The sequence below is a fragment of the Fringilla coelebs genome (genome assembly GCF_963513975.1).
Source record: "Fringilla coelebs genome assembly, chromosome: 22".
In the NCBI taxonomy this organism is placed as follows: Eukaryota; Metazoa; Chordata; class Aves; order Passeriformes; family Fringillidae; genus Fringilla; species Fringilla coelebs.
Genome location: NC_140048.1, coordinates 8,705,646 through 8,729,452, shown reverse-complemented (window position 1 = coordinate 8,729,452; position 23,807 = coordinate 8,705,646). Strand labels below are relative to the sequence as shown.

General features: G+C 47.6%; 1 protein-coding gene across 1 annotated transcript in view; it reads right to left on the bottom strand.

The window, feature by feature from the left end:
* Positions 1-23,807, bottom strand: part of ACAP3 (ArfGAP with coiled-coil, ankyrin repeat and PH domains 3) — a gene marked incomplete at its 5' end in the record, with an annotated part of 47,153 nt that overhangs the window by 2,898 nt on the left and 20,448 nt on the right. The window contains 20 exons of the mRNA XM_084220257.1: positions 744-964; positions 1,743-1,835; positions 3,424-3,528; positions 5,044-5,264; positions 6,143-6,237; positions 6,348-6,417; positions 8,101-8,309; positions 9,239-9,350; positions 10,176-10,276; positions 11,532-11,583; positions 12,081-12,193; positions 13,041-13,052; positions 13,506-13,580; positions 14,483-14,578; positions 15,360-15,404; positions 16,659-16,842; positions 18,919-18,977; positions 19,251-19,304; positions 22,071-22,190; positions 23,712-23,769. Coding sequence (XP_084076383.1) covers positions 744-964; positions 1,743-1,835; positions 3,424-3,528; positions 5,044-5,264; positions 6,143-6,237; positions 6,348-6,417; positions 8,101-8,309; positions 9,239-9,350; positions 10,176-10,276; positions 11,532-11,583; positions 12,081-12,193; positions 13,041-13,052; positions 13,506-13,580; positions 14,483-14,578; positions 15,360-15,404; positions 16,659-16,842; positions 18,919-18,977; positions 19,251-19,304; positions 22,071-22,190; positions 23,712-23,769 — 2,095 coding nt within the window. The remainder of the gene's footprint in view (positions 1-743; positions 965-1,742; positions 1,836-3,423; positions 3,529-5,043; positions 5,265-6,142; positions 6,238-6,347; positions 6,418-8,100; positions 8,310-9,238; positions 9,351-10,175; positions 10,277-11,531; positions 11,584-12,080; positions 12,194-13,040; positions 13,053-13,505; positions 13,581-14,482; positions 14,579-15,359; positions 15,405-16,658; positions 16,843-18,918; positions 18,978-19,250; positions 19,305-22,070; positions 22,191-23,711; positions 23,770-23,807) is intronic.

Sequence of the window (23,807 nt, the reverse complement as noted above, 5' to 3'; positions counted from 1 at the left end):
CCCAATTCCCAAATGGAATTCCCACTCCATTTCAACCAGACCCAATTCCCAAAGGGAATTCCCACTCCATTTCTCCCAGACCCAATTCCCAGAGGGAATTCCCACTCCATTTCTCCCAGACCCAATTCCCAGAGGGAATTCCCACTCCATTTCAACCAGACCCAGTTCCCAAATGGAATTCCCACTCCATGTCACCCACACAGGGCAGCTCCCATGCTCCAGCCCCTGACCCTGATCCCCATCCCCAGCCCCTCACCCCACTGACAGCCTGCATCAGGGGGGTCTTGCCCCCATCCCATCCCCATCCCACTCCTCACCCCGCTGACAGCCTGCATCAGGGGGCTCTGCCCCCATTCCCAGCCCACCCCCAGCCCCTCACCCCGCTGACAGCCTGCATCAGGGGGTCCTGCCCCCATCCCCACCCCATCCTGGGACCCTCACCCCGCTGACAGCCTGCATCAGGGGGGTCCTGCCCCCATTCCCATCCCAGCCCCTCACCCCACTGACAGCCTGCATCAGGGGGTCCTGCCCCCATCCCCATCCCATCCCCATCCCACTCCTCACCCCGCTGACAGCCTGCATCAGGGGGGTCCTGCCCCCACCCCATTCCCATCCCACTCCTCACCCCACTGACAGCCTGCATCAGGGGGGTCCTGTCCCCACCCCATTCCCATCCCAGCCCCTCACCCCACTGACAGCCTGCATCAGGGGGGTCCTGCCCCCATTCCCATCCCACTCCTCACCCCGCTGACAGCCTGCATCAGGGGGGTCCTGCCCTCGTCCTCCTCGTTGGCCCAGTTGACGTCGGCTCCGTGGGCCAGCGCCGCGGCCAGCAGGGGCAGGTTGCGGCTCCGCGCCGCCCGGGACAGCACCAGCCCCGCCGGCACCTCCCGAACCTCCTCCAGGTCCGACACCTCCTGCTCCAGCTCCGCCTCGCCGCTGGAGTCATCCGACACCTCGCACTCTGCCGGGAGGGGAGAGGGAACGAGAGGGGGGCAAGGGAGAGGAAAAACATCAGCCCAAATTCCAAACCCACCCGCTGCGTTTTGGATGGTCCCCGTGCCGTCCTGGTCACCCACGCTGCCCGAGGGAAGCTGGGCCTGGCATTGCTTGTGGAGTTCTACCTTTATTTGGGGGAAATTCCAGGAGAAAATAGAGAATCCTGGGTTGGTAGGGTTCCCAAAACTCATTGTGTTATCCCTGGGTGCCCCAACCTGCCCTTGGGCACTTCCAGGGGTGGGGGCAACTTCTCTGGGAAACCCACCCCAGCCCCTCCCCATGCTCACAGGGAAGAACTCCTTCCTGAAATCCAAAATTCCTTCCCAAAACCCCAAACTCCTTCCTAAAACCCAGAATTCCTTCCTGAAGCCCCAAACTCCTTCCCAAAATCCAAAATTCCTTCCCGAAGCCCCAAACTCCTTCCCAACATCCCAAACTCCTTCCCAACACCCCAAATTCCTTCCCAATGCCCCAAAATTCCTCCCCAAAGCCCCAAAATTCCTTCCCCAACGCCCCAAAATTCCTTCCCCAACGCCCCAAAATTCCTTCCCCAACGCCCCATCTAACCCTGCCCTCTAGCAGGACTCAGGTTCTTGATTCGATAGCAAAGTTCTCATTTCCCAATTAACTCCTCCAACCCCCTCAGCCTCGACTCTGAGGAGCTCTCCAGCCAGGAAGGTGCCAGGTAAAGCCCCCAGCCCGTCCCAGAGCCCCCCCAGGTGTCACCCCCGGGTGTCACCCACCCTCCTCGGTGACGCTGTCCACCACGGAGCCGAAGACGAGCGCGTCGCCGCTGCCGTCAGTGCTGCCGCCCAGGCCACTGTCACTGCTCAGACCTGCGGGGCCAACAGGACACAAACCACGGGCACCTGAACACCCAGCCCACAGACAGCGGCCCTGCTGCTCCTCTGCCAGCAGCGAGAGCCACAGAAATCACAGAACCCACAGAAATCAATCACAGAACCCACAGAAATCACAGAAATCACAGAAATCAATCACAGAACCCACAGAAATCAATCACAGAACCCACAGAACCCAATCACAGAACCCAATCACAGAACCCACAGAAATCAATCACAGAACCCACAGAACCCAATCACAGAACCCAATCACAGAACCCAATCACAGAACCCAATCACAGAACCCAATCACAGAACCCAATCACAGAACCCAATCACAGAACCCACAGAACCCAATCACAGAACCCAATCACAGAACCCGCAGAAATCACAGAAATCAATCACAGAACCAATCACAGAACCCACAGAAATCACAGAACCCAATCACAGAACCAATCACAGAACCCACAGAAATCACAGAACCCAATCACAGAACCCACAGAAATCAATCACAGAACCCACAGAAATCACAGAAATCAATCACAGAACCCAATCACAGAACCCAATCACAGAACCCAATCACAGAACCCAATCACAGAACCCAATCACAGAACCCAATCACAGAACCCAATCACAGAACCCAATCACAGAACCCACAGAAATCAACCACAGAACCCACAGAAATCAACCACAGAACCCACAGAAATCAACCACAGAACCCACAGAAATCGCAGAAATCAGTCACAGAACCCAATCACAGAACCCAGTCACAGAACCCACAACATTCACAGAAATCAATCCACAGAAATCAATCAATCGATCCACAAAAATCAATCAATCCATCGATCCACAGAAATCAATCCACAGAAATCACAGAATCAACCCAAAGAAATCAGCCAATCCCCAGAATCAATCCACGACATCCACAGAATCAATCCACAGAAATCACAGAATCAATCAATCCACAGAAATCAATCAATCACTCAATCAATCACTCAATCAATCCACAGAATTCACAGAATCCCCAGGTTGGAAGAGACCTTCAAGAACATCGAGTCCAACCCAGCCCCAACCCCTCAACTCAACCCTGGCAGAACTGGGAGGGAAGGGAGGAGCTTCCTAAGAACCTTCCTAAGAACCCAAAATACCAGAAATTTCTGACCAACGTCATCCTAGAGCAGCCAGAACCTTCTTAAGAACCCCAAAATCTCAGAAATTTCTGACCAAGGTCATCCCAGAGCAGCCAGAACCTTCTTAAGAACCCCAAAATCTCAGAAATTTCTGACCAACATCATCCTAGAGCAGCCAGAACCTTCTTAAGAACCCAAAAATGTCACAAATTTCTGACCAAGGTCATCCCAGAGCAGCCAGAACCTTCCTAAGAACCCCAAAATCTCAGAAATTTCTCACCAACGTCATCCTAGAGCAGCCAGAACCTTCCTAAGAACCCCAAAATGTCACAGATTTTTAACCAAAGCCACCTCTGAGCAGCCAGAGCCCTGCCTGGGCACAGCCTCTCTGGCAGAGGTGCCACCTAAATGTATTAAAAATAAAAATGGCCTGAATTCTCTTTCAGAGCACTTACTGCGAGGGCCGGAGCCGGCGCCCGTGTCGAAGTAGGAGAAGAGGGAGTCCAGCTCGTCGGGGCAGAAGAGAGAATCCCGGCGGAATTTCCTCTCCAGGGTGGCTGCTGCTCCCCACGGGAAATTCAGAATTCAGGGAGAGCCTGCCCCGGCTGGGGCGGCACCCCCAGAGCCACGGCTGCGAGCACACGGCCCCAAAAGGAACAGATTTATGGCCAGAGCCACCCCAGAGCAGCCAGAACCCTCCCAAGATCCCAAAATGGAAGAAATTCCTGACCAAAGATATCCCAGAGATCTCAGAGTATCCAGAACCTTCCTAAGAGGCCCAAATATAACAAATTTCTGACCAAAGTCATCCTAGAGCAGCCAGAACCTTCCCAAGATCCCCCCACCAAAAAAACCCCAAACCAAAACAAAAAATATTAGTGATAGCTAGGTCAGCCTTCACAAGGTATCACTTTCACTAAATTTTTTATATATATAGAATAATTATATTAATCAATGACTTATTATTTGTATACATGACTTATTAATAATTATATTAATATATAAATAGATGAAATAAATATTGGTATATATTATATATAGTTTACATAATATGTATATAAACGATATATAATCTATTTTCCACTAATTATTAAAATGTATAATTTTCTTAATAAATTACTTATAATTTAATTTCATTATTTATTTATTAATAATTATATTAATAGCTAGGTATATGATATATTGTTTATATATAATATAGTTTATATGTATTACTATATGATATATAGTTAAGAGACTTTTAAATATATATCATATATATTATATAGATGATATTTTATCTATTATATCTATTATATATATGGTATACATAATATATGAGATATATAATATATATATTTAATATATTATATATATTTTATAGATAATATATACAATATATTATATATACAATATATTTCTATATGCTATTGATATATAATATATAATACATATAATTTATATAATATATTTTATATATTATATAATACTAATATATATATTAGTATAATAACATTATACTAATAATAGATATTTTATATAATATATTTTTTCTATATGAAATTATAATAACTATATATATAGTTATATATAGCTATAGTTTTATATATATTACTAATATATATATTAGTATAATAACATGATACTAAAATATATATTTTTATGTAATATATTATTTCTATATGAAATTATAATAACTATATATAGTTATATATAGTTTAAATACATAGTTATAGTTATATATATAATACTAATATATATATTTGTATAATAGCATTATACTAATATTTTTATAGAATATATTTCTATATGAAATTATAATAACTATACATATAGTTATATATAGTTTATATATAGTTATATATATAATTATAGTTTTATAGAGAGAGAGAAATAAAAATATATAGTTTTACATATATAGAAATAAAAAATATATATAAAATTATAGTTTTATATATATATATATAAATTAAAAAAATAGTTTTATATATATAAAAAAATATATATATATTTTAAAAATATTCTGGATATCTAGACAACATTTCATTCCCTAATTCCCCTCCATGCTCCCTCCCTGTCCCATTCCCGGCTCCCACCTGAGCCCAGCAGGGCGGGGCCGGCGCCGCCCGGCTCCTGCCGGTATTTCCTGCGGGCGGCGGGCGCCCGGGAGCCGCTGCTGTGCCTCTGGCACTTCTTGACGCACCAGCGGCGCCGCTTGGGCTCGGCCTCGGCCTCGGCCAGCGCCTCCCCGCCCGGCAGCTTCTTCAGGAACTTCTTCTCCACGTACTTCACCTTGATCCAGGCCTCCTTGTCCTGCCTGCGCACAAACAAACATTCAGGGCGTGTGGGCAAAGGTGCTTGGTCCACCTGAGCCCTAAAATTCTTATTTCTCAGAGTTAAAATGAGGCATTTGCAGCCTTTGAGGGAACTGGGTTTGCCCAAAGCCACCACAAGGAGATGGAGCTGCTGCTCTGGAAAGTTTTGTTCACCTGAGGCCTGAAATTCCAGTTTCTCAAACTTAAAATGAGGAGTTTTGAGGTTTCTGGACCTGCCTTTCCAGAAGGAACTGGGTTTGCCCAAAGCTGCTCCTCTGGGGTGTTTTGTCCACCTGAAGCATAAAATTCCAGTTTCTCAGACTTTAAAATGAGGCATTTGCAGCTCTCTGAGGGAACTGGGTTTGCCCAAAGCCACCACAAGGAGATGGAGCTGCTGCTCTGGGTGTTTTGTCCACCTGAAGCCTAAAATTCTTATTTCCTGGACTTTAAAATGAGGGATTTGCAGCCCTCTGAGGGAACTGGGTTTGCCCAAAGCCACCACAAGGAGATGGAGCTGCTGCTCTGGGGTGTTTTGTCCACCTGAGCCCGAAAATTCCTATTTCTCCAGCTGAAAAATGTCTGGTTTTTCCCCAGTTGTTCCAAAGCACGACCAAAAGGTGCAGGGGGTTGAGAACGGGATGAGATGTTCAACCTCAGGTGCTTCAGGTATTTGGGAGGTCTCAAATTTAGGGTAAATCCTGCAATTCCTGGTTCCCAGCCCCATTCCAATGCCCCACTGACCCCCACGAGAGACCAGCTCAGCTGAGTGGGATGGGATGGGGGCACCTGAGGAATTTGGAGCCTCCTGAACTGGTTTTCCATGGGTTTGGGGTTGCTGTGGGGATCCCTGAACCTGCTTTTCCACGGATTCTGGGCTCACCTGGAGCTCCCTGCTGTTGGTTTCTTCAGCCCCAGCTCCTCACACTGTGCCTCGTAAATCTGGTTCATGGTGCTGTTGCCCAGCTCACACATCAGCTGGAAGTGAAATTCAGGGAGGGAATTGAAGGCTCAGGGGAGGAATTCCCCCCTTTTCCAGGGAATCCTTGGATTCCCAGCGTTTCTCCCTGGGAAAATCCAGCACTCACTTTCAGCAGCTCTGGCTCCCAGGAATCCAGCGTGAGGGATCGGACCTTGGAGCAGTGAACACCCAGGCTCCTGTTCAGCCAAGAGGGAGAGAATCCAGGGATTGTTACAATTCCACAAGCCCACCATGCCCCTAACGAGGTCAGGCCAGCTCTTCATGATCTCTCTGTGCAGGTGGAGCTGAACCAGGGGGTGTTGTGCAAATAAAACACACAGGGACAATTCCTGCTGGATCTGCTGGATCAAACACTGCAATTCCAGCCCCACCACTTCTCCTGGGATCCTGAGCTCCATCCCTGGCCATTTTTCCTGGAAATCTTTTAATCCATCCCTGGCTGTTTCCCCCAGGATCCTGCCCTCCATCCCTGCCCATTTCCCCAGGATTTTTCACAGGATCCTGCCCTCCATCCCTGCCCATTTCCCCAGGACTTCCTCCGGGATCCTGCCCTCCATCCCTGCCCATTTTCCCCAGGATTTTTCACAGGAATCCTGCTCTCCATCCCAGCCATTTCCCCTGGGATCCTGCCCTCCATCCCTGCCCAGTATCCCCACGATTTTTCCCTGTGATCCTGCCCTCCATCCCAGCCCATTTCTCCATGATTTTTCCCTGGAATCCTGCTCTCCATCCCTGCCCATTTTCCCCATGATTTTCCCCAGAATCCTGCCCTCCATCCCAGCCCATTTCCCCATGGTTTTCCCTGGAATCCTGCTCTCCACCCCAGCCCATATTCCCTGGAATCCTGCCCTCCACCCCAGCCCATTTCCCCATGGTTTTCCCTGGAATCCTGCCCTCCACCCCAGCCCATTTTCCCTGGGATCCTGCCCTCCACCCCAGCCCATTTTCCCTCAGATTTTTCCCCAGAATCCTGCCCTCCACCCCAGCCCATATTCCCTGGGATCCTGCCCTCCACCCCAGCCCATTTTCCCCAGGATCCTGCCCTCCACCCCAGCCCATTTTCCCCGGGATCCTGCCCTCCACCCCAGCCCACTTTCCCCACGATTTCCCCTGGGATCCTGCCCTCCACCCCAGCCCAAATCCCCTGGGATCCTGCCCTCCACCCCAGCCCATATTCCCTGGGATCCTGCCCTCCACCCCAGCCCATATTCCCTGGGATCCTGCCCTCCACCCCAGCCCATATTCCCTGGGATCCTGCCCTCCACCCCAGCCCATATTCCCTGGAATCCCGCCCTCCACCCCAGCCCATTTCCCCTGGAATCCCGCCCTCCACCCCAGCCCATTTCCCCTGGGATCCTGCCCTCCACCCCAGCCCATTTTCCGTGGGATCCTGCCCTCCACCCCAGCCCATTTTCCGTGGGATCCTGCTCTCCACCCCAGCCCATATTCCCTGGGATCCTGCCCTCCACCCCAGCCCATTTCCCCTGGGATCCTGCCCTCCACCCCAGCCCATTTTCCCCACGATTTCCCCTGGGATCCTGCCCTCCACCCCAGCCATTTTCCCTGGGATCCTGCCCTCCACCCCAGCCCATTTTCCCTCAGATTTTTCCCTGGAATCCTGCCCTCCACCCCAGCCCATATTCCCTGGGATCCTGCTCTCCACCCCAGCCCATTTCCCCTGGGATCCTGCCCTCCACCCCAGCCCATTTCCCCCGGGATCCTGCCCTCCCCCCAGCCCATTTTCTCCAGGATTTCCCCCAGGATCCTGCCCTCCACCCCAGCCCATTTCCCCCAGGACCCTGCTCTCCCCCCCAGCCCCATTCCCCCGGGATTCCCTGTCCCCCCGCGGCCCAGCACACCTGTGGATGCCGGAGCACTCGATGCAGAGCAGGATGCCCAGGTTGATGCTGGCCCAGCGGGGGTCGGGCTGCCCGCAGTCACAGCACTGCTCGTTGCCGGGGATGCTCTGCACCCGCTGCAGGATGGGCTCCCCCTTCCCGCCCCGCTCCCGAGAATCCGTGGCGGAGTCGATGCTGCTGGTGGAGGGGGAGGCTGTTCTGTCCAGCCTCTGCAGGGAGAAGCAGGAAATCAGGAGATTAACACCTCCAATCAAAATATATATAATATAACTATATATTAAATATAGAAATAAATATTGTTTTATATTAGATCCTTTTGATATATATTAAATGTGTATTAATTAATTATATATTTAATTTCTATTTAAATAGATATTTAATTTATAATTAAATATATATTTAATTCAATATATATTTAATCTATAATTAAATACATTATAGATTAAATATATAATATATACTTAATATTTAATTTATAATTAAATAAATATATAATTTATAATTAAATATATATTTAATTAAATATCTATTTAATATATAATTAAATATATTATAGATTAAATATATAATATGTACTTAATATATAATATCTCAAAAAATAATAAATCAGCCTTCTGGAACATGGTAAATATATATTTATTTCAATATATATTTAATCTATAATTAAATACATTATAGATTAAATATAATATACACTTAATATATAATATCTTATAAAATAATAAATCAGCCTTCTGGAACATGGTAAATATATATTTAATCTATAATTAAATATATTATAGATTAAATATATAATATATACTTAATATATAATATCTCAAAAAATAATAAATCAGCCTTCTGGAACATGGTAAATATATATATTTAATTAAATATATATTTAATCTATAATTAAATATATTCTAGATTAAATATATAATATATACTTAATATATAATATCTCATAAAATGATAAATCAGCCTTCTGGAACATGGAGTCAGCTTTCTCCTCCCTTCCCTCATCCTGGCACCGCTGGGATCGCTGTCACAAATTGTTTTATATTTGATCCTTTCCCAATCCCCTGCTCTATTATTCTTTATCCCTGTCCAGCCGAGCCCCAGGGCAGCAGGGCTCGGGCTCCTCGGGCTCGGGGCTCACCTCGATGTAGAAGCAGTCGGGGCTCTCGCGGTAGGCGGAGGCGATGCTGGCCTGCACTGCCTGGATCCAGGCCTGCCGCAGCTTCTCCGAGTCAGCCTGCAGCATGCAGCTCCTGCAGCAGGGAACGGGGTGGGGAGAGCCAAAAACACCACCAGGGATGGGGTGAGGCTGCTGCTCCTCAGCCTCAGCACGGGAATTGCAGCGGGGCAAAAATCAACCCCATAATGCTGGGGCACTCCCACTCCAAAACATCCAGGTAAAAATTTACCCCATAATGCTGGGGGGCTCCCATCCCAAAACATCCAGGTAAAAATTTACCCCATAATGCTGGGGGGCTCCCACTCCAAAACATCCAGGTAAAAATTTACCCCGTAATGCTGGGGGGCTCCCACTCCAAAACATCCAGGTAAAAATGAACCCCATAATGCTGGGGGGCTCCCACCCCAAAGCTTCCAGGCAAAGATGAACCCCATAAGGTTGGGGTGTTCCCACTCTGAAGCTTCCAGGTAAAAATTTACCCCATAAGGTTGCAGTGCTCCCTCTTCAACCCTTTCAGGCCAAAATTTACCCCATAAGATTGGGGTGCTCCCACTCCAAAGCTTCCAGGTAAAAAATTACCTCATAATGTGACAGTGTTCCCACCCCAAAGCTTCCAGGTAAAAATTTATCCCATAAGGTTGGGGTTGTTTCCTCTCCAAAGCTTCCAGGTAAAAATTAACCCCACAAGGTTGGGGTGTTCTCACTTCAAACCTTCCAGGCAAAAATTTACCCCACAAAGTTGGGGTGCTCCCTCCTGAAACTTTCTGGCCAGAATGAATTCTGCATTCTTGGGGTGCTCCCTCTTCAACCCCTCCAGGTAAAAATGCCCCCCAGCAGGTTGGGCAGCCAGGGGTGCTCCCAGCCCAGCCCCGGGGGCCTTGGGGAGCCCCAGACTCACTTGGTGGGGGACACCACCTCGAAGCAGAACCTCCTCTCGATGTCCTCGCAGGGTTTGACCGTGCAGAGCCTCAGGTCCTCCACCACCACGGTCAGCACGTCCTGGGGGGCACAGCAGGGCCTGGAGGGGCTTGGGGGGGCTTGGGGGGCTCCCTGGGGCTGGGGCACACCTGCCCAGACCCTCTGAACTCTTGATCAAACCCTCCAAAGTCCCTCCTGCCCAAACCCTGTAAATTCATTCCCAAAATCTCCAAAGTCCCTCCTACCCAAACTGTGCAAATTCCTTCCCAGACCCTCCAAATTCCTTCCCAGAATCTCCAAATTCCTTCCCAGACCCTCCAAATTCCTTCCCAGACCCTCCAAAGTCCTCCCTGGCCAAACTGTGCAAATTCCTTCCCAGACCCTCCAAAGTCCTTCCCAGACCCTCCAAAGTCCCTCCTGCCCAAACTGTGCAAATTCCTTCCCAGACCCTCCAAATTCCTTCCAAAAACTTCCAGTCCTTTCTGCCCAAACCCTCCAAATTCCTTCCCAAAATCTCCAAAGTCCCCCCTGCTCAAACCCTCCACATTCTTTCCCAGACTCTCCAAATTCCTTCCCAGACCCTCCAAATTCCTTCCCAGACCCTCCAAATTCCTTCCCAGACCCTCCAAATTCCTTCCTAAAATCTCCAAAGTCCCCCCTGCTCAAACCCTCCACATTCTTTCCCAGACTCTCCAAATTCCTTCCCAGACTCTCCAAAGTCCCTCCTGCCCAAACCCTCCAAATTCCTTCCCAGACCCTTCAAATTCCTTCCCAAAATCTCCAAAGTCCCTCCTACCTCAAACTCTCCAAATTCCTTCCCACACCCTCCAAAGTCCCCCCTGCCCAAACCCTCCAAATTCCCTCTAAAAACTTCCAAAGTCCCTCCTGCCCAAACCCTCCAAATTCCTTCCCAAAATCCCCAAAGTCCCTCCTGCCTCAGACTCTCCAAATTTCCTCCCAAAATCTCCAAAGTCTCTCTTGCCCAAACCCTGCAAATTCCTGCCCAAACCCTCCAAAATTCCTCCCAAACTCTCTCCTGCCTCAAACCCCTCAAGACTTTCCCAAGCCCCCCCAAACTCCTGCCCAAACTAATTACTTAATAAGTAATTATTTATTTAATAAAGAAATAAATATTTAATGAATAAATATTTACTAAAAAATTACTTAATAAAGAATTATTTAATAAATCTTTGCTGCCCTTTTCCAACCCTGGAGCTCGCTCGTGGCCTTGCTGTCCCTCTGATCCAAATCCCTGCTCCTCCCCAGCCAAGCAGTTGGTTAATGAGCTAATTAATTCATTCATTAATTAACAACTTGCTTCATCCCCCTCACTGACCTTTAGCTTCTTCTGGTAGACCAGCTGGCTGTTCTGGATGGAAAACCACCTCCTGAAGGGGGGACAGACACACGGACAGACATCAGCCCCTCCCCATTAAAAATTCCAATTTTCATTGGGCTTTGGAATCAATCAATTAAATAAATAAAATTAATTAATTAAATGCTTCAACAGACTGTTTATGCACAGAAATTGCCTTTATTTTTATGGGAAAAAATTAAAAAATTAATTAATCCCATAAGATGGGGGTATTCCCTTTCCAAAAAGGTTTGGAATTAGAGTTTTTTGGAGGATCCTGGTCATGATTCCACTGTAAAAAACACACTAAAACTACAAAACCACCTCCCAAACCAACCTGATTTGAATGATTTGAATGATTTTAATGATTTTAATGATTTTAATGACTTTAATGAGTCATTTTTAACTCCTCAGCTCCATAGCCTTGCTGAGATCTTGCTGGCAGGGAAGCGTGCAGAGCCTCAGCCCCAAGATCAGGTGAAATTGGAATGATTTTGGTTAATTGGAGGAATTATTGGAATCATTTCCCACCTGTTCCAGGTTTTGAAGGCGTTGCTGGCTCTCTTGAAGAGGTAACCCTCCATCACCACCCCGTTGGGGGCATCCACGTTGAATTCCACCTTGGAGTCATCGTAGGAGAAATCCTGGGGGGAGGAAAGAGAGGAAAGGGACTCAGGATCACAGGAGCCATGGGATAAAACACCCAGAAAGGACAAATCTGCCCAAATCCCAAAGTTTTAGGCAGGATTTCTGAGATCAGGGTGAAGAGGGGTTAATAGAACAGCAAAAAGGGACAAATCTGCCCAAATCCCAAAGTTTTGGGCAGGATTTCTGAGATCAGGGTGGAGAGGGGTTAATAGAACAGCAAAAAGGGACAAATCTGCCAAAATCCCAAAGTTTTGGGCAGGATTCTGCCAGGACCCATGAGATTAGGGTGGAGAAGGGTTAATAAAACAAGAAAAAGGGACAAATCTGATAAAATCCCAAAGTTTTAGGCAGGATTTCTGAGATCAGGGTGGAGGGGGATTAATAAAACATCCAGAAGGGACAAATCTGCCAAAATCCCAAAGTTTTGGGCAGGATTTCTGACTTTGACAGGATCCCTGGGATCAAGGTGGAGTGGGATTAATAAAACACCAAAAAGGGACAAATCTGCCAAAATCCCAAAGTTTGGGACAGGATTCTGACAGGATCCCTGGGATCAGGGTGGAGATACTTTAATAAAATATGAAAAGGGGACAAATCTGCCAAAATCCCAAAGTTTTGGGCAGGATTTCTGAGATCAGGGTGGAGAGGGATTAATAAAGCAAATAAAAAGAGAGAAATCTGCCAAAATCCCAAAGTTTTGGGCAGGATCCATGAGATCAGGGTGGAGATACTTTAATAAAATATGAAAAAGGGAGAAATCTGCCCAAATCCCAAAGTTCTGGGCAGGATTTGTGACTCTGCAGGATTTCTGGGATCAGGGTGGAGATCCAGGTGGGAACTCACCTGCAGCAGGGTCTGCAGGGCCAGGCAGCAAGGCAGGGAGGAGGAGGGAAAGAAAAATTAATTAATTAATTAATTAAAAAATTATTATTAATAACAATTCATTATTTATTCCCAACCTTCAGGGTGGGAATCGTTGCTAAGGGTGGAAAATCTGAGATGCCTCAGATTCTGTTGTGAGAATAAAAAGGAATTGATTCTATTAAAATTCTGCTTAAAATTTTTTTATTTTGACTTAAAAATTAAATGTAGGATTTAAATTTAAATTTGAAAAAAAAAAAGGGCAGGAAAATCAGGAAAATCCTGAATTTGAGGCAGCCACAAGGGAAAGCCACAAAAATCAGAAAAATTAGGAAAATTCTGAATTTGAGCAGCTGGAGCTGCCCAACAGCCATGAGAGACATCCAGAAAAATCAGGAAAATCCAGAATTTCCAGGGAAATGAGGAATTTGGGAATTTGGGGCTCACCCTCTGCTGAATCAGGGCGTGCTTGTGCTCCATCTCCCTCTTCTCCACAGCTGAGTCAATCACCAGCTGGTCCAGCTGGAAAAAACCAACAGGGGAAAATCAGGATGGAGCTGGAGAGGATGGGATGGGGACTGAGACATCCTGGAGCACAAAGCTCCAAAAAGGGGGAAAAAGGAGGGGAAAAAGGAGGGGAAAAAGGAGGGGAAAAAGGAGGGGAAAAAGGAAGTGAAAAGATGCAAAAAGGAGGAAAAAAGGGGGCAAAGGAGTGAGGGAAAGAGGAGGGGGAAAGGAGGAAAAAAAGATGAAAAAAGGAGGAAAAAAGAGGGGAAAAAAGAGGCAAAAAGGAGGGGAAAAGAGGGAAAAAAGAAGCAAAAAGGAGGGGAAAGGAGGGGGAAAGGAAGAGAAAAAGGAGGCAAGAAAAAGGCAAAAAAGAAGCAAAAAGGAGGGGGGAAAGGGCCAAAATGAGGCAAAAAGGAGGAAAAAAGAGAAAAAGGAGGGAAAATAGGAGGCAAGAAAGAGGTGAAAAAGAGCCAAAATGGGGCAAAAAGGGGGCAAGAAAGAGGTGAAAAGGAGAGGAAAAGGAGGGGGAAAGGAGGGAAAAAAGAGGTGAAAAGGAGGGGAAAAAGAGGGGGAAAGGAGGGGGAAAGGGGCAAAAAGGAGGGAAAAAGGAGGGGGGGGAAGGAGGGAAAAAGGAGGCAAGAAAAAGGCCAAAAAAAGGCAAAAAGGGGCAAAAAGGAGGCAAGAAAGAGGGGAAAAGGAGGGAGGAAAAGGAGGCACAAAGGAGGGAGGAAAGAGGGGGAAAAGGAGGGAGGAAAGAGGGAAAGGAGGCAAAAAAGAGGCACGAAGGAGGCAGAACACCAGGTGAGGGTGGGCCCCCGCCCCTCCAGGGTTCCCTGCAGGAAAAGGGGGAGCCCCAAACCCTTCTGGGGGAGCCCCAACCCCTTCTGGGGGTCAGGAGGGCCCAGACCCCCCCTCACCTCGGTGGCCAGTTTCTTCATGTAGGGGTCGAGCTCGTGCAGGAGGCTGTAACCCTGCTGGAAGAAGGTGAACTGGGCGTGCATGAAGGACAACATCTGGGGAGAGAAACAACAGCTGGAATTGGGACTGGGGATCCCACAATTCTGGGGTTGTGAGATTAAGTTTAGAATGAAAGGAAAGACATCTGGGTTGGGATTTGAGAGTTTTAGAATTTTGGGTCTATAAGCTGAAGTTTAGAATGAAATGGAAGATTCGATTCCAGACTTATTATTTGGACAACATCTGGGGAGAGAAGCAACAGCTGGAATTGGGACTGGGGATCCCACAATTCTGGGGTTGTAAGATGAAGTTTTGAATGAAATAAAAGATTTAGAGACCCTTTTTTGGACAACAGCTGGGGAGAGAAACAAGAGCAGGAATTGGGACTGGAAATCTTAGAATTTTGGGGTTGTGAGATTAAGTTTAGAATGAAATGGAAGATTCGATTCCAGACTTATTATTTGGACAACAGCTGGGGAGAGAATCAACAGCTGGAGTTGGAAATGCAGGGAGGTTTTGGAATTTTGGGTTTGTAAGTTAAAGTTTAGAATGGAATGGAAGATTTGGTTTGAGACTTTTTTTGGACAACGGCTGGGGAGAGAAACAACAGCTGGATCAGGGCCAGGGTGAAAAACCCTCATCCTTTTTTCCCCACAAAAAAATGAGTTTGAACTCTTTCTTTTTTACTTTCCCAAAGCAATTTAAGCAATTTACTCCTTTTCTCCTTCCTTGCACGTCGCTGTGGGCACAAGGAAGGGAAAGCAGCACCCTGAAAATCCCCCAAAATTGGATTTTGCCCCTGAGGAGCAGCCAGGGCTCCTCTCCTGCAGCTCTTACCGCGTCCAGGATCTCGAATTTCTTCTTGGCCTGCAGCACGTTGATCTGGGGGGAGAAAAATCAAAATATTCCTCTCAGCACCAGCAGCAAACCCAGCCTGGGAATCTCTAAATACACAGGGAAATCAATCCCAAATGATTCCAGGATAATTCCAGTGCAAAGTGCCTGTGAGCTGGGGCTTGGTGAGCTCCAGGTGGGGTGGAAGGTGCAATAAATGCACATTTCTCACCTGGCTAAAATCCCTGCTGGGGAAGCTTTTATTCTTTTCTCTTACTGAGATCAAATAATTTATTGAGAGGATGATAACATATATAATTTACTTAAATATATTTATATGTGTAATATAAAAAATATACTAATATAATATAATATAATATAATAGGTAATATAATATAATATAATATAAATTATATTATATATAGAATATATAATAATATATTGATATATAAATATAGTGTCTATAGATATATTATTTATACACTTATACATATAAGTATACTTATATGTATAAATATATAATATAAAATCAATCTATTAAAACATATTTTATATATAGATGTATAATACATTCTTATTTATATACTTAAATAAAATCTCTAGAAAAATATATAATATCTAATATAAAACAATAGATTAAAAATATATCATTTCTATATAATTTTGATATAATTTATTTAAATATTTATATATTTTATATTATCTATTGAAATGATCTGTGAAAAGTTTCTCCTCAATGGATCCACCTTGGGCAGCACAAGGGCCCAGCCAGGGCTGCACCCAAGGTGAACCAGAATGGTCCCAAAATGAACCCAGGATGAACCCAAATGGCCCCAAAATGGACCCAGGATGAACCAAAATGGTCCCAAAATGAACCCAGGATGAACCAGAATGGTCCCAAAATGAACCCAGGATGAACCAAAATGGTCCCAAAATGGACCCAGGATGAACCAAAATGGTCCCAAAATGAGCCCAGGATGAACCAAAATGGTCCCCAAAAATGGATGATTGCTCACAAAATTGTCAGTTCTGCTCCATTTGCATCTTGGAGTGAATTGTCCCGTTCCAGCTTCAGCCCCTGCAGTCCCACCCTTGTTTTTCTCTCTCCAGCCCACGGGGTTTGTGCTCCTGGGCTGAGATTTGGGTCATTTGTCCTTGGTGCCCAGCTGGAGCAGGAATTGTTTTGTCTCCCTGCTCTGTGCACAGAGCTCACCATCCCATAATGTGAGCCCAGCCCCACACCCCAAACCTGAAACACAGCAAATGTGATCCCTGAGGGTTCAGAGAGCACCAGGGCCCCACCTGCAGCACGTAGTCCAGGGCCAGGTGCCTGAAGCATTTCCTGGTGATGCTCAGCGTGCCCGTGGCCTCCTCCACCTCGTGCGGTTTGTGCCGCGGCGCCTGCGCGTTCTTCACCAGCGAGATCTCCATGTCCTCCCGCACCTTGTCAAACTGCTTCTTGGTCTCCTTGAACTTCCTCACGTCACTGAGGGCACAAATGGGGAGAAATTGGAATAAATCAGGGCTAGAAGGTCAGAATAAAATGTGGAAACAGGACACTGAGGCTGTGGCCACACCAAGCCTCAGCTGCCAGCAGGAGCCCAGCTCAGCCCAGCGCGTCCGTTCCAGCCTCAGTCAAGTCTTTAGAGAGCTGGGAAAGATTTTTATTTTATTTTATATTTTTATGGTTATTTTGGGGTCTATTTTATGGTTCTTTTTGGGTTTATTTTATGGTTATTGTAGGGTTATTTTTGGTTGTATTTGATAATTTTGGCTGGTTCTTCACCAGCGAGTCCTCCCGCACCCTGTCAAACTGCTTCTTGGTCTCCTTGAACTTCCTCACATCACTGGGGGTCAGGGAAGGAGAAATGGGGAGAAATCAGAGAGAAATGGGGAGAAATCAGAGAGAAATTGGAATAAATCAGGGCTAGAAAGTGAGAATAAAATGTGGAAACAGGACACTGAGGCTGTGGCCACACCAAGCCTCAGGCACCAGCAGGATCCCAGCTCAGCCCAGCGCATCCGTTCCAGCCTCAGTCAAGTCTTCAGAGAGCTGGGAAAGATTTTTATTTTATTTTATGTTTTTATGGTTATTTTGGGGTCTATTTTATTGTTATTTTGGGGTTTATTTTGGGGTTTATTTTATAGTTATTGTATGGTTATTTTTGGTTGTATTTGATAATTTTGGCTGGTTCTTCACCAGCGAGATCTCCATGTCCTACCGCGCCTCGTCAAACTGCTTCTTGGTCTCCTTGAACTTCCTCACGTCACTGGGGGGCAGGGAAGGAGAAATGGGGAGAAATCAGAGAGAAATTGGAATAAATCAGGGCTAGAAGGTGAAAATAAACTGTGGAATTGGGACAAGTGAGGCTGTGGCCACACCAAGCCTCAGGTGCCAGCAGCAGGATCCCAGCTCAGCCCAGCGTACCCATTCTAGCCTTAGTCAAGTCTTTAGAGAGCTGGGAAAGATTTTTATTTTATATTTTTATGATTATTTTGGGGTCTATTTTATGGTTATTTTTGGTTGTATTTGATAATTTTGGCTGGTTCTTCACCAGTGAGATCTCCATGTCCTCCCGCACTCTGTCAAACTCAAACTGCTTCTTGGTCTCCTTGAACTTCCTCACGTCACTGGGGGCCAGGGAAGGAGAAATGGGCAGAAATCAGAGAGAAATGGGAATAAATCAGGGCTAGAAGGTCCATTCCAGCCTCAGGATGGGTTTATCCTGGAGAATCAACCCTGCAGGATCTGAACTTTGGGATGAGTTTGTCCTGGAGGATCAGCCCTGCAGGGATCTGAACTTTGGGATATTCATCCTGGAGAATCAACACTGCAGGATCTGAATTCTGGGATGGGTTTATCCTGCAGGATCAGCCCTGCAGATTTTGGGATGGGTTTGGCCTGCAGGATTGAAATTTCGAGATGTTCATCCTGCAGGATCAGCCCTGCAGGATCTGAGCTTTGGGATGGGTTTGTCCTGGAGGATCAGCCCTGCAGATGGAGTTTGGGATGGGTTTATCCTGGAGAATCAACCCTGCAGGATCTGAACTGTGGGATGAGTTTATCCTGCAGGATCAGCCCTGCAGATTTTGGGATGTGCTGTTCTGCAGGATCAACCCTGCAGATGGATTTTGGGATGGGTTTTTCCTGCAGGATCAGCCCTGCAGGATCTGAACTTTGGGATGGGTTTATCCTGGAGGATCAACCCTGCAGGATCTGAGCTTTGGGATGGGTTTGTCCTGGAGGATCAGCCCTGCAGATTTTGGGATTGGTTTTTCCTGCAGGATCTGAACTTTGGGATGGGTTTATCCTGCAGAATCAGTCCTGCAGATTTTGGGATGGGTTTTTCCTGCAGGATCAGCCCTGCAGATTTTGGGATTGGTTTTTCCTGGAGGCTCAGCTCTGCAGATTTTGGGATTGGTTTTTCCTGCAGGATCTGAACTTTGGGATGGGTTTATCCTGCAGGATCAGCCCTGCAGGGAGGTTCTGGTTCTGCTCCAGGACAGGTGGAACGTGGAGCTCAGGATGGAAATCCAAGGGGAAGGACAAACACCAACTCACTCTTTGACAAAATTGTGCAGCTGCTGCCGGACCGACCTCTGGGCCTGGTCAAACAGGATCTGCAAGAGAGAAGAGGGGAAAAAAATCAATTACTTTGAAAAAGGGGGGGAAAATCTGTCCCCAAAAGGTTTTTTACCAGCCCAAATCCTGCTCAGGGCTCTGTGTTCTCCCTCTGCTGCCCAAAAGCAAGAAAAGAAAATTCTGGAGTGCAAGATTGTGGTGAATTCTCCTCCTTTTTTTGTCACCCTTGCAGGACCTGTCTTTGTGGCAAACCCAGGGGACACCAGCAATGCCACCAGCACCCAGGGGGACAGGAGGAAGCAGCTCCTTACCATGTGGTAATTGATCATTTCCTGCAGGCTGTCCCCAAATTTATCCAGGCACTCCTGAAAAAAAGAAATAAAAAATAAATACAGTAATAAAAATAAAATAAAATACAATACAGGGACAGGGGAAAATCCCACCCCAGGAAAGGAATAAAATCCCAGCCCAGGAAATGACAGGGACAAGATCCCATCAAATAATCCCATAAAATACAATACAATAAAATGTAACAAAATACAATACAATACAAATTAAATAACACACAATAAAAATAAAATAAAATAAAATAAAATAAAATAAAATAAAATAAAATAAAATAAAATAAAATAAAATAAAATAAAATACATAGGCAGGGGAAAATCCCAACCCAGGAAATGACAGGGACAAAATCCCATCAAATAATCCCATAAAATACAATACAATAAAATATACCAAAATACAATACCATAAAAATGAAATAAAATATAATAAAAATGAAATTAAATAAAATACAATAAAATACAATATAACAAAATCCAATACCATAAAAATGAAATAAAATACAATAAAAATAAAATAAAAATACAAGAATAATAAAAATAAAATAAAATAAAATAAAATAAAATAAAATAAAATAAAATAAAATAAAATAAAATAAAATAAAATAATAAAATAAAATACCAATAAGGTGAAGGGACCTGGCAGTGCAGAGAAGCAGCTGCCCCTCCTGGCCAGGGCTGAGGGGGAGCTCAGGAAGGCTCTGAGGAGCCCCTGCTGTTGGCCAGGGAGGTTTGGAGCCCTTGGAGCCTTTCCTTGCCAGGGCAGAGCTGAGCTGCACGTGAGCAGCTCCTGTCACCTCCCAAATCCCTGCTGCTCACTGACCTACATTGCACAGCCCCAGCTCTGCCTGCTGAGCCTGCATCCACCCTCCAGAGCTCAGCTGGAGTGCATCAGCCTCAGCTCCCTCCAAACCTCACTGAAAGGGATCTCACTGAGCTCCCTCCAAATCTCATTTAAATGGATCTCACCCTGACCTTTCACCCAATCTCATTTAAATGGATCTCACTGAGCTCCCTCCAAATCTCACTTTAAATGGATCTCACCCTGACCTCCCTCCAAATCTCATTTTAAATGAATCTCACCCTGACCTTTCACCCAATCTCATTTAAATGGATCTCACTGACCTCCCAGCAAATCTCATTTTAAGTGGATCTCACTGACCTCCCTCCAAATCTCACTGGAATGGATCTCACTGACCTCCCATCAAATCTCATTTAAATGGATCTCACCCTGACCTTTCACCCAATCTCATTTTAAATGGATCTCACTGACCTCCCTCCAAATCTCATTGAAATGGATCTCACCCTGACCTCCCAGTAAATCCCATTTAAATGGATCTCACTGACCTCCCTCCAAATCTCATTTTAAATGGATCTCACTGACCTCCCTCCAAATCTCATTTAAATGGATCACCCTGACCTCCCAGCAAATCTCATTTAAATGGATCTCACTGACCTCCCTCCAAATCTCATTTTAAATGGATCTCTGAGTTCCCAGCCTGGTGTTGTTGTCAGACACTCTCTGCATCCCTCCAAACACAAATCTCATTTTCAGTGGCTGCTTAGGCAGCATGAGGGGCTTGGATTTGTGATCCACTCCCAGCAGCAGGGACCTGAGCATCCCCCAGCCCCCAGATCAGGAGTTTGAGCATCTCCAGCCCCCCACATCAGGAATTTGAGCCCCCCCAGCCCCCTGAGCATCCCCCAGCCCCCATATCAGGAATTTGACCATCCCCAACCCCCTGAGCACCCCCAGCCCCCCAGATCAGGAATTTGAGCACCCCCAGCCCCCCTGAGCAGGAATTTGAGCATCCCCAGCCCCCCATATCAGGAATTTGAGAACCCTCAGCCCCCTGAGCATCCCCCAGCCCCCCATATCAGGAGTTTGAGCATCCCCAGCCCCCCTGAGCACCCCCAGCCCCCCATATCAGGAGTTTGAGCATCCCCAGCCCCCCTGAGCACCCCCAGACCCCCATATCAGGAGTTTGAGCATCTCCAGCCCCCCATATCAGGAGTTTGAGCCCCCCCAGCCTCCCTGAGCAGGAATTTGACCATCCCCAGCCCCCTTGAGCATCTCCCAGCCCCCCATAGCATTTCCCAGCCCCCCTGAACAGGAATTTGAGCACCCTCAGCCCCCTGAGCATCCCCCAGCCCCCCATATCAGGAATTTGAGCATCCCCAGCCCCCCTGAGCACCCCCAGACCCCCATATCAGGAGTTTGAGCATCTCCAGCCCCCCATATCAGGAATTTGAGCCCCCCCAGCCTCCCTGAGCAGGAATTTGACCATCCCCAGCCCCCTTGAGCATCCCCCAGCCCCCCATAGCATTTCCCAGCCCCCCTGAGCAGGAATTTGAGCCCCCCCAGCCCCCTGAGCACCCCCAGCCCCCCCATATCAGGAATTTGAGCCCCCCCAGCCCCCCTGAGCACCCCCAGCCCCCCATATCAGGAGTTTGAGCCCCCCCAGCCCCCTGAGCCACCCCAGCCCCCCAGATCAGGAATTTGAGCATCCCCAGCCCCCTGAGCACCCCCAGACCCCCATATCAGGAGTTTGAGCATCCCCAGCCCCCCATATCAGGAATTTGAGCATCCCCAGCCCCCTGAGCACCCCCAGCCCCCCCATATCAGGAATTTGAGCATCCCCCAGCCCCCTGAGCACCCCCAGCCCCCCCATATCAGGAATTTGAGCATCCCCCAGCCCCCTGAGCACCCCCAGCCCCCCATATCAGGAATTTGAGCACCCCCAGCCCCCCATATCAGGAATTTGAGCCCCCCCAGCCCCCCGGGCTCACCGAGATCATCTGGTCCTTCCTGCACTGCTGGGACAGGTCCCTGACGCCGCTGACAAAGTGTTTGTTGGTGGTGATGTAAACCTTGCCAGCCTCCAGCATGCCACTGCACAGCTTCACCAGCTGGGGGACACACGGACAGGGACAGGGGGACACACGAGATCAGCACTGGGTAAGGACCCACAGCCAGCCCAGAGCTTTGGGACAGGCGCCCTTCCCATCCCTGCTGCGCTGGGAACTGTCCGGGTGGGACAGGGGGGAAATTCCAGCCTGGGACAGGACAGGGGGAAAATCCAACCCAGGAAAGGACAGGGATAAAATCCCAGCCTGGGACAGGACAGGGATAAAATCCAACCCAGGAAACAACAGGGATAAAATCCCAGCCTGCGACAGGACAGGGATAAAATCCAACCCAGGAAAGGACAGGGATAAAATCCCAGCCTGGGACAGGGGGAAAATCCCAGCCTGGGACAGGACAGGGGGAAATCCAACCCAGGAAATGACAGGGATAAAATCCCAGCCTGGGACAGGGATAAAATCCAACCCAGGAAAGGACAGGGATAAAATCCCAGCCTGGACAGGGAGAAATATCCCAGCCCAGGTTAGGATAGGGGGAATATTCCAGCCCAGGAAGGGACAGGGGTGAAATCCCACCCAGGAAAGGACAGGGGGAATATTCCAGCCCAGGAAGGGACAGGGGTGAAATCCCACCCAGGAAAGGACAGCAGGACTATTCCAGCCCAGGAAGGGACAGCCTGCCTGGAGCTCCAGTCCTAGCTCAGAGGAGCCTTGGGGACAAGCCTAAACATGAATTTAGGAGCTGGAAATGGGCTCGGATTTTGGGGGACACATGGAGGCACCCCAATCCTGAGAGGGACCAGAAATAGGGCCCAGTGTCCCTCAGACACAATCTGCCCTCACCTTGTTGAGCTTGGCCTCGATTTCCACCACACCTGCCAGGCCTCAGGTCTGGGGACAAGCCTGGGGTGCTAAACATGAATTTAATACTTGGAAACGGGCTCAGATTTTGGGGGACACCTGGAGGGACCCCAATCCTGAGCAGGGGCTCCAGCAGCCCCCCTCAGACCCCGATCTGCCCTCACCTTGTCGAGCTTGGCCTCGATTTCCACCACACCTGCCAGGCCTCAGGTCTGGGGTGCTAAATATGAATTTAACACCTGGAAACAGGCTCAGATTTTGGGGGACACCTGGAGGGACCCCAATCCTGAACAGGGGATTCACCAGTCCCCCTCAGACCATGACCTGCCATCACCTTGTCGAGCTTGGCCTCCATCTCCACCACACCTGAGAGGCCCCAGGTCTGGGGACAAGCCTGGGGTGCTAAACATGAATTTAATACTTGGAAACGGGCTCAGATTTTGGGGGACACCTGGAGGGACCCCAATCCTGAGCAGGGATCAGAAATAGGGCCCAGTCCCCCTCAGACACAATCTGCCCTCACCTTGTCGAGCTTGGCCTCCATCTCCACCACACCTGCCAGGCCTCAGGTCTGGGGACAAGCCTGGGGTGCTAAACATCAATTTAACACCTGGAAACGGGCTCAGATTTTGGGGGACACCCCGAGGGACCCCATTCCCGAGCAGGGGATTCACCAGCCCCCCTCAGACCCCGACCTGCCCTCACCTTGTCGAGCTTGGCCTCGATCTCCACCACATCCGTTTCCACCTCATCGATGGTTGCCCTGCAACGGAACAGCGAGGGGGAATCGTTAATTAGCAG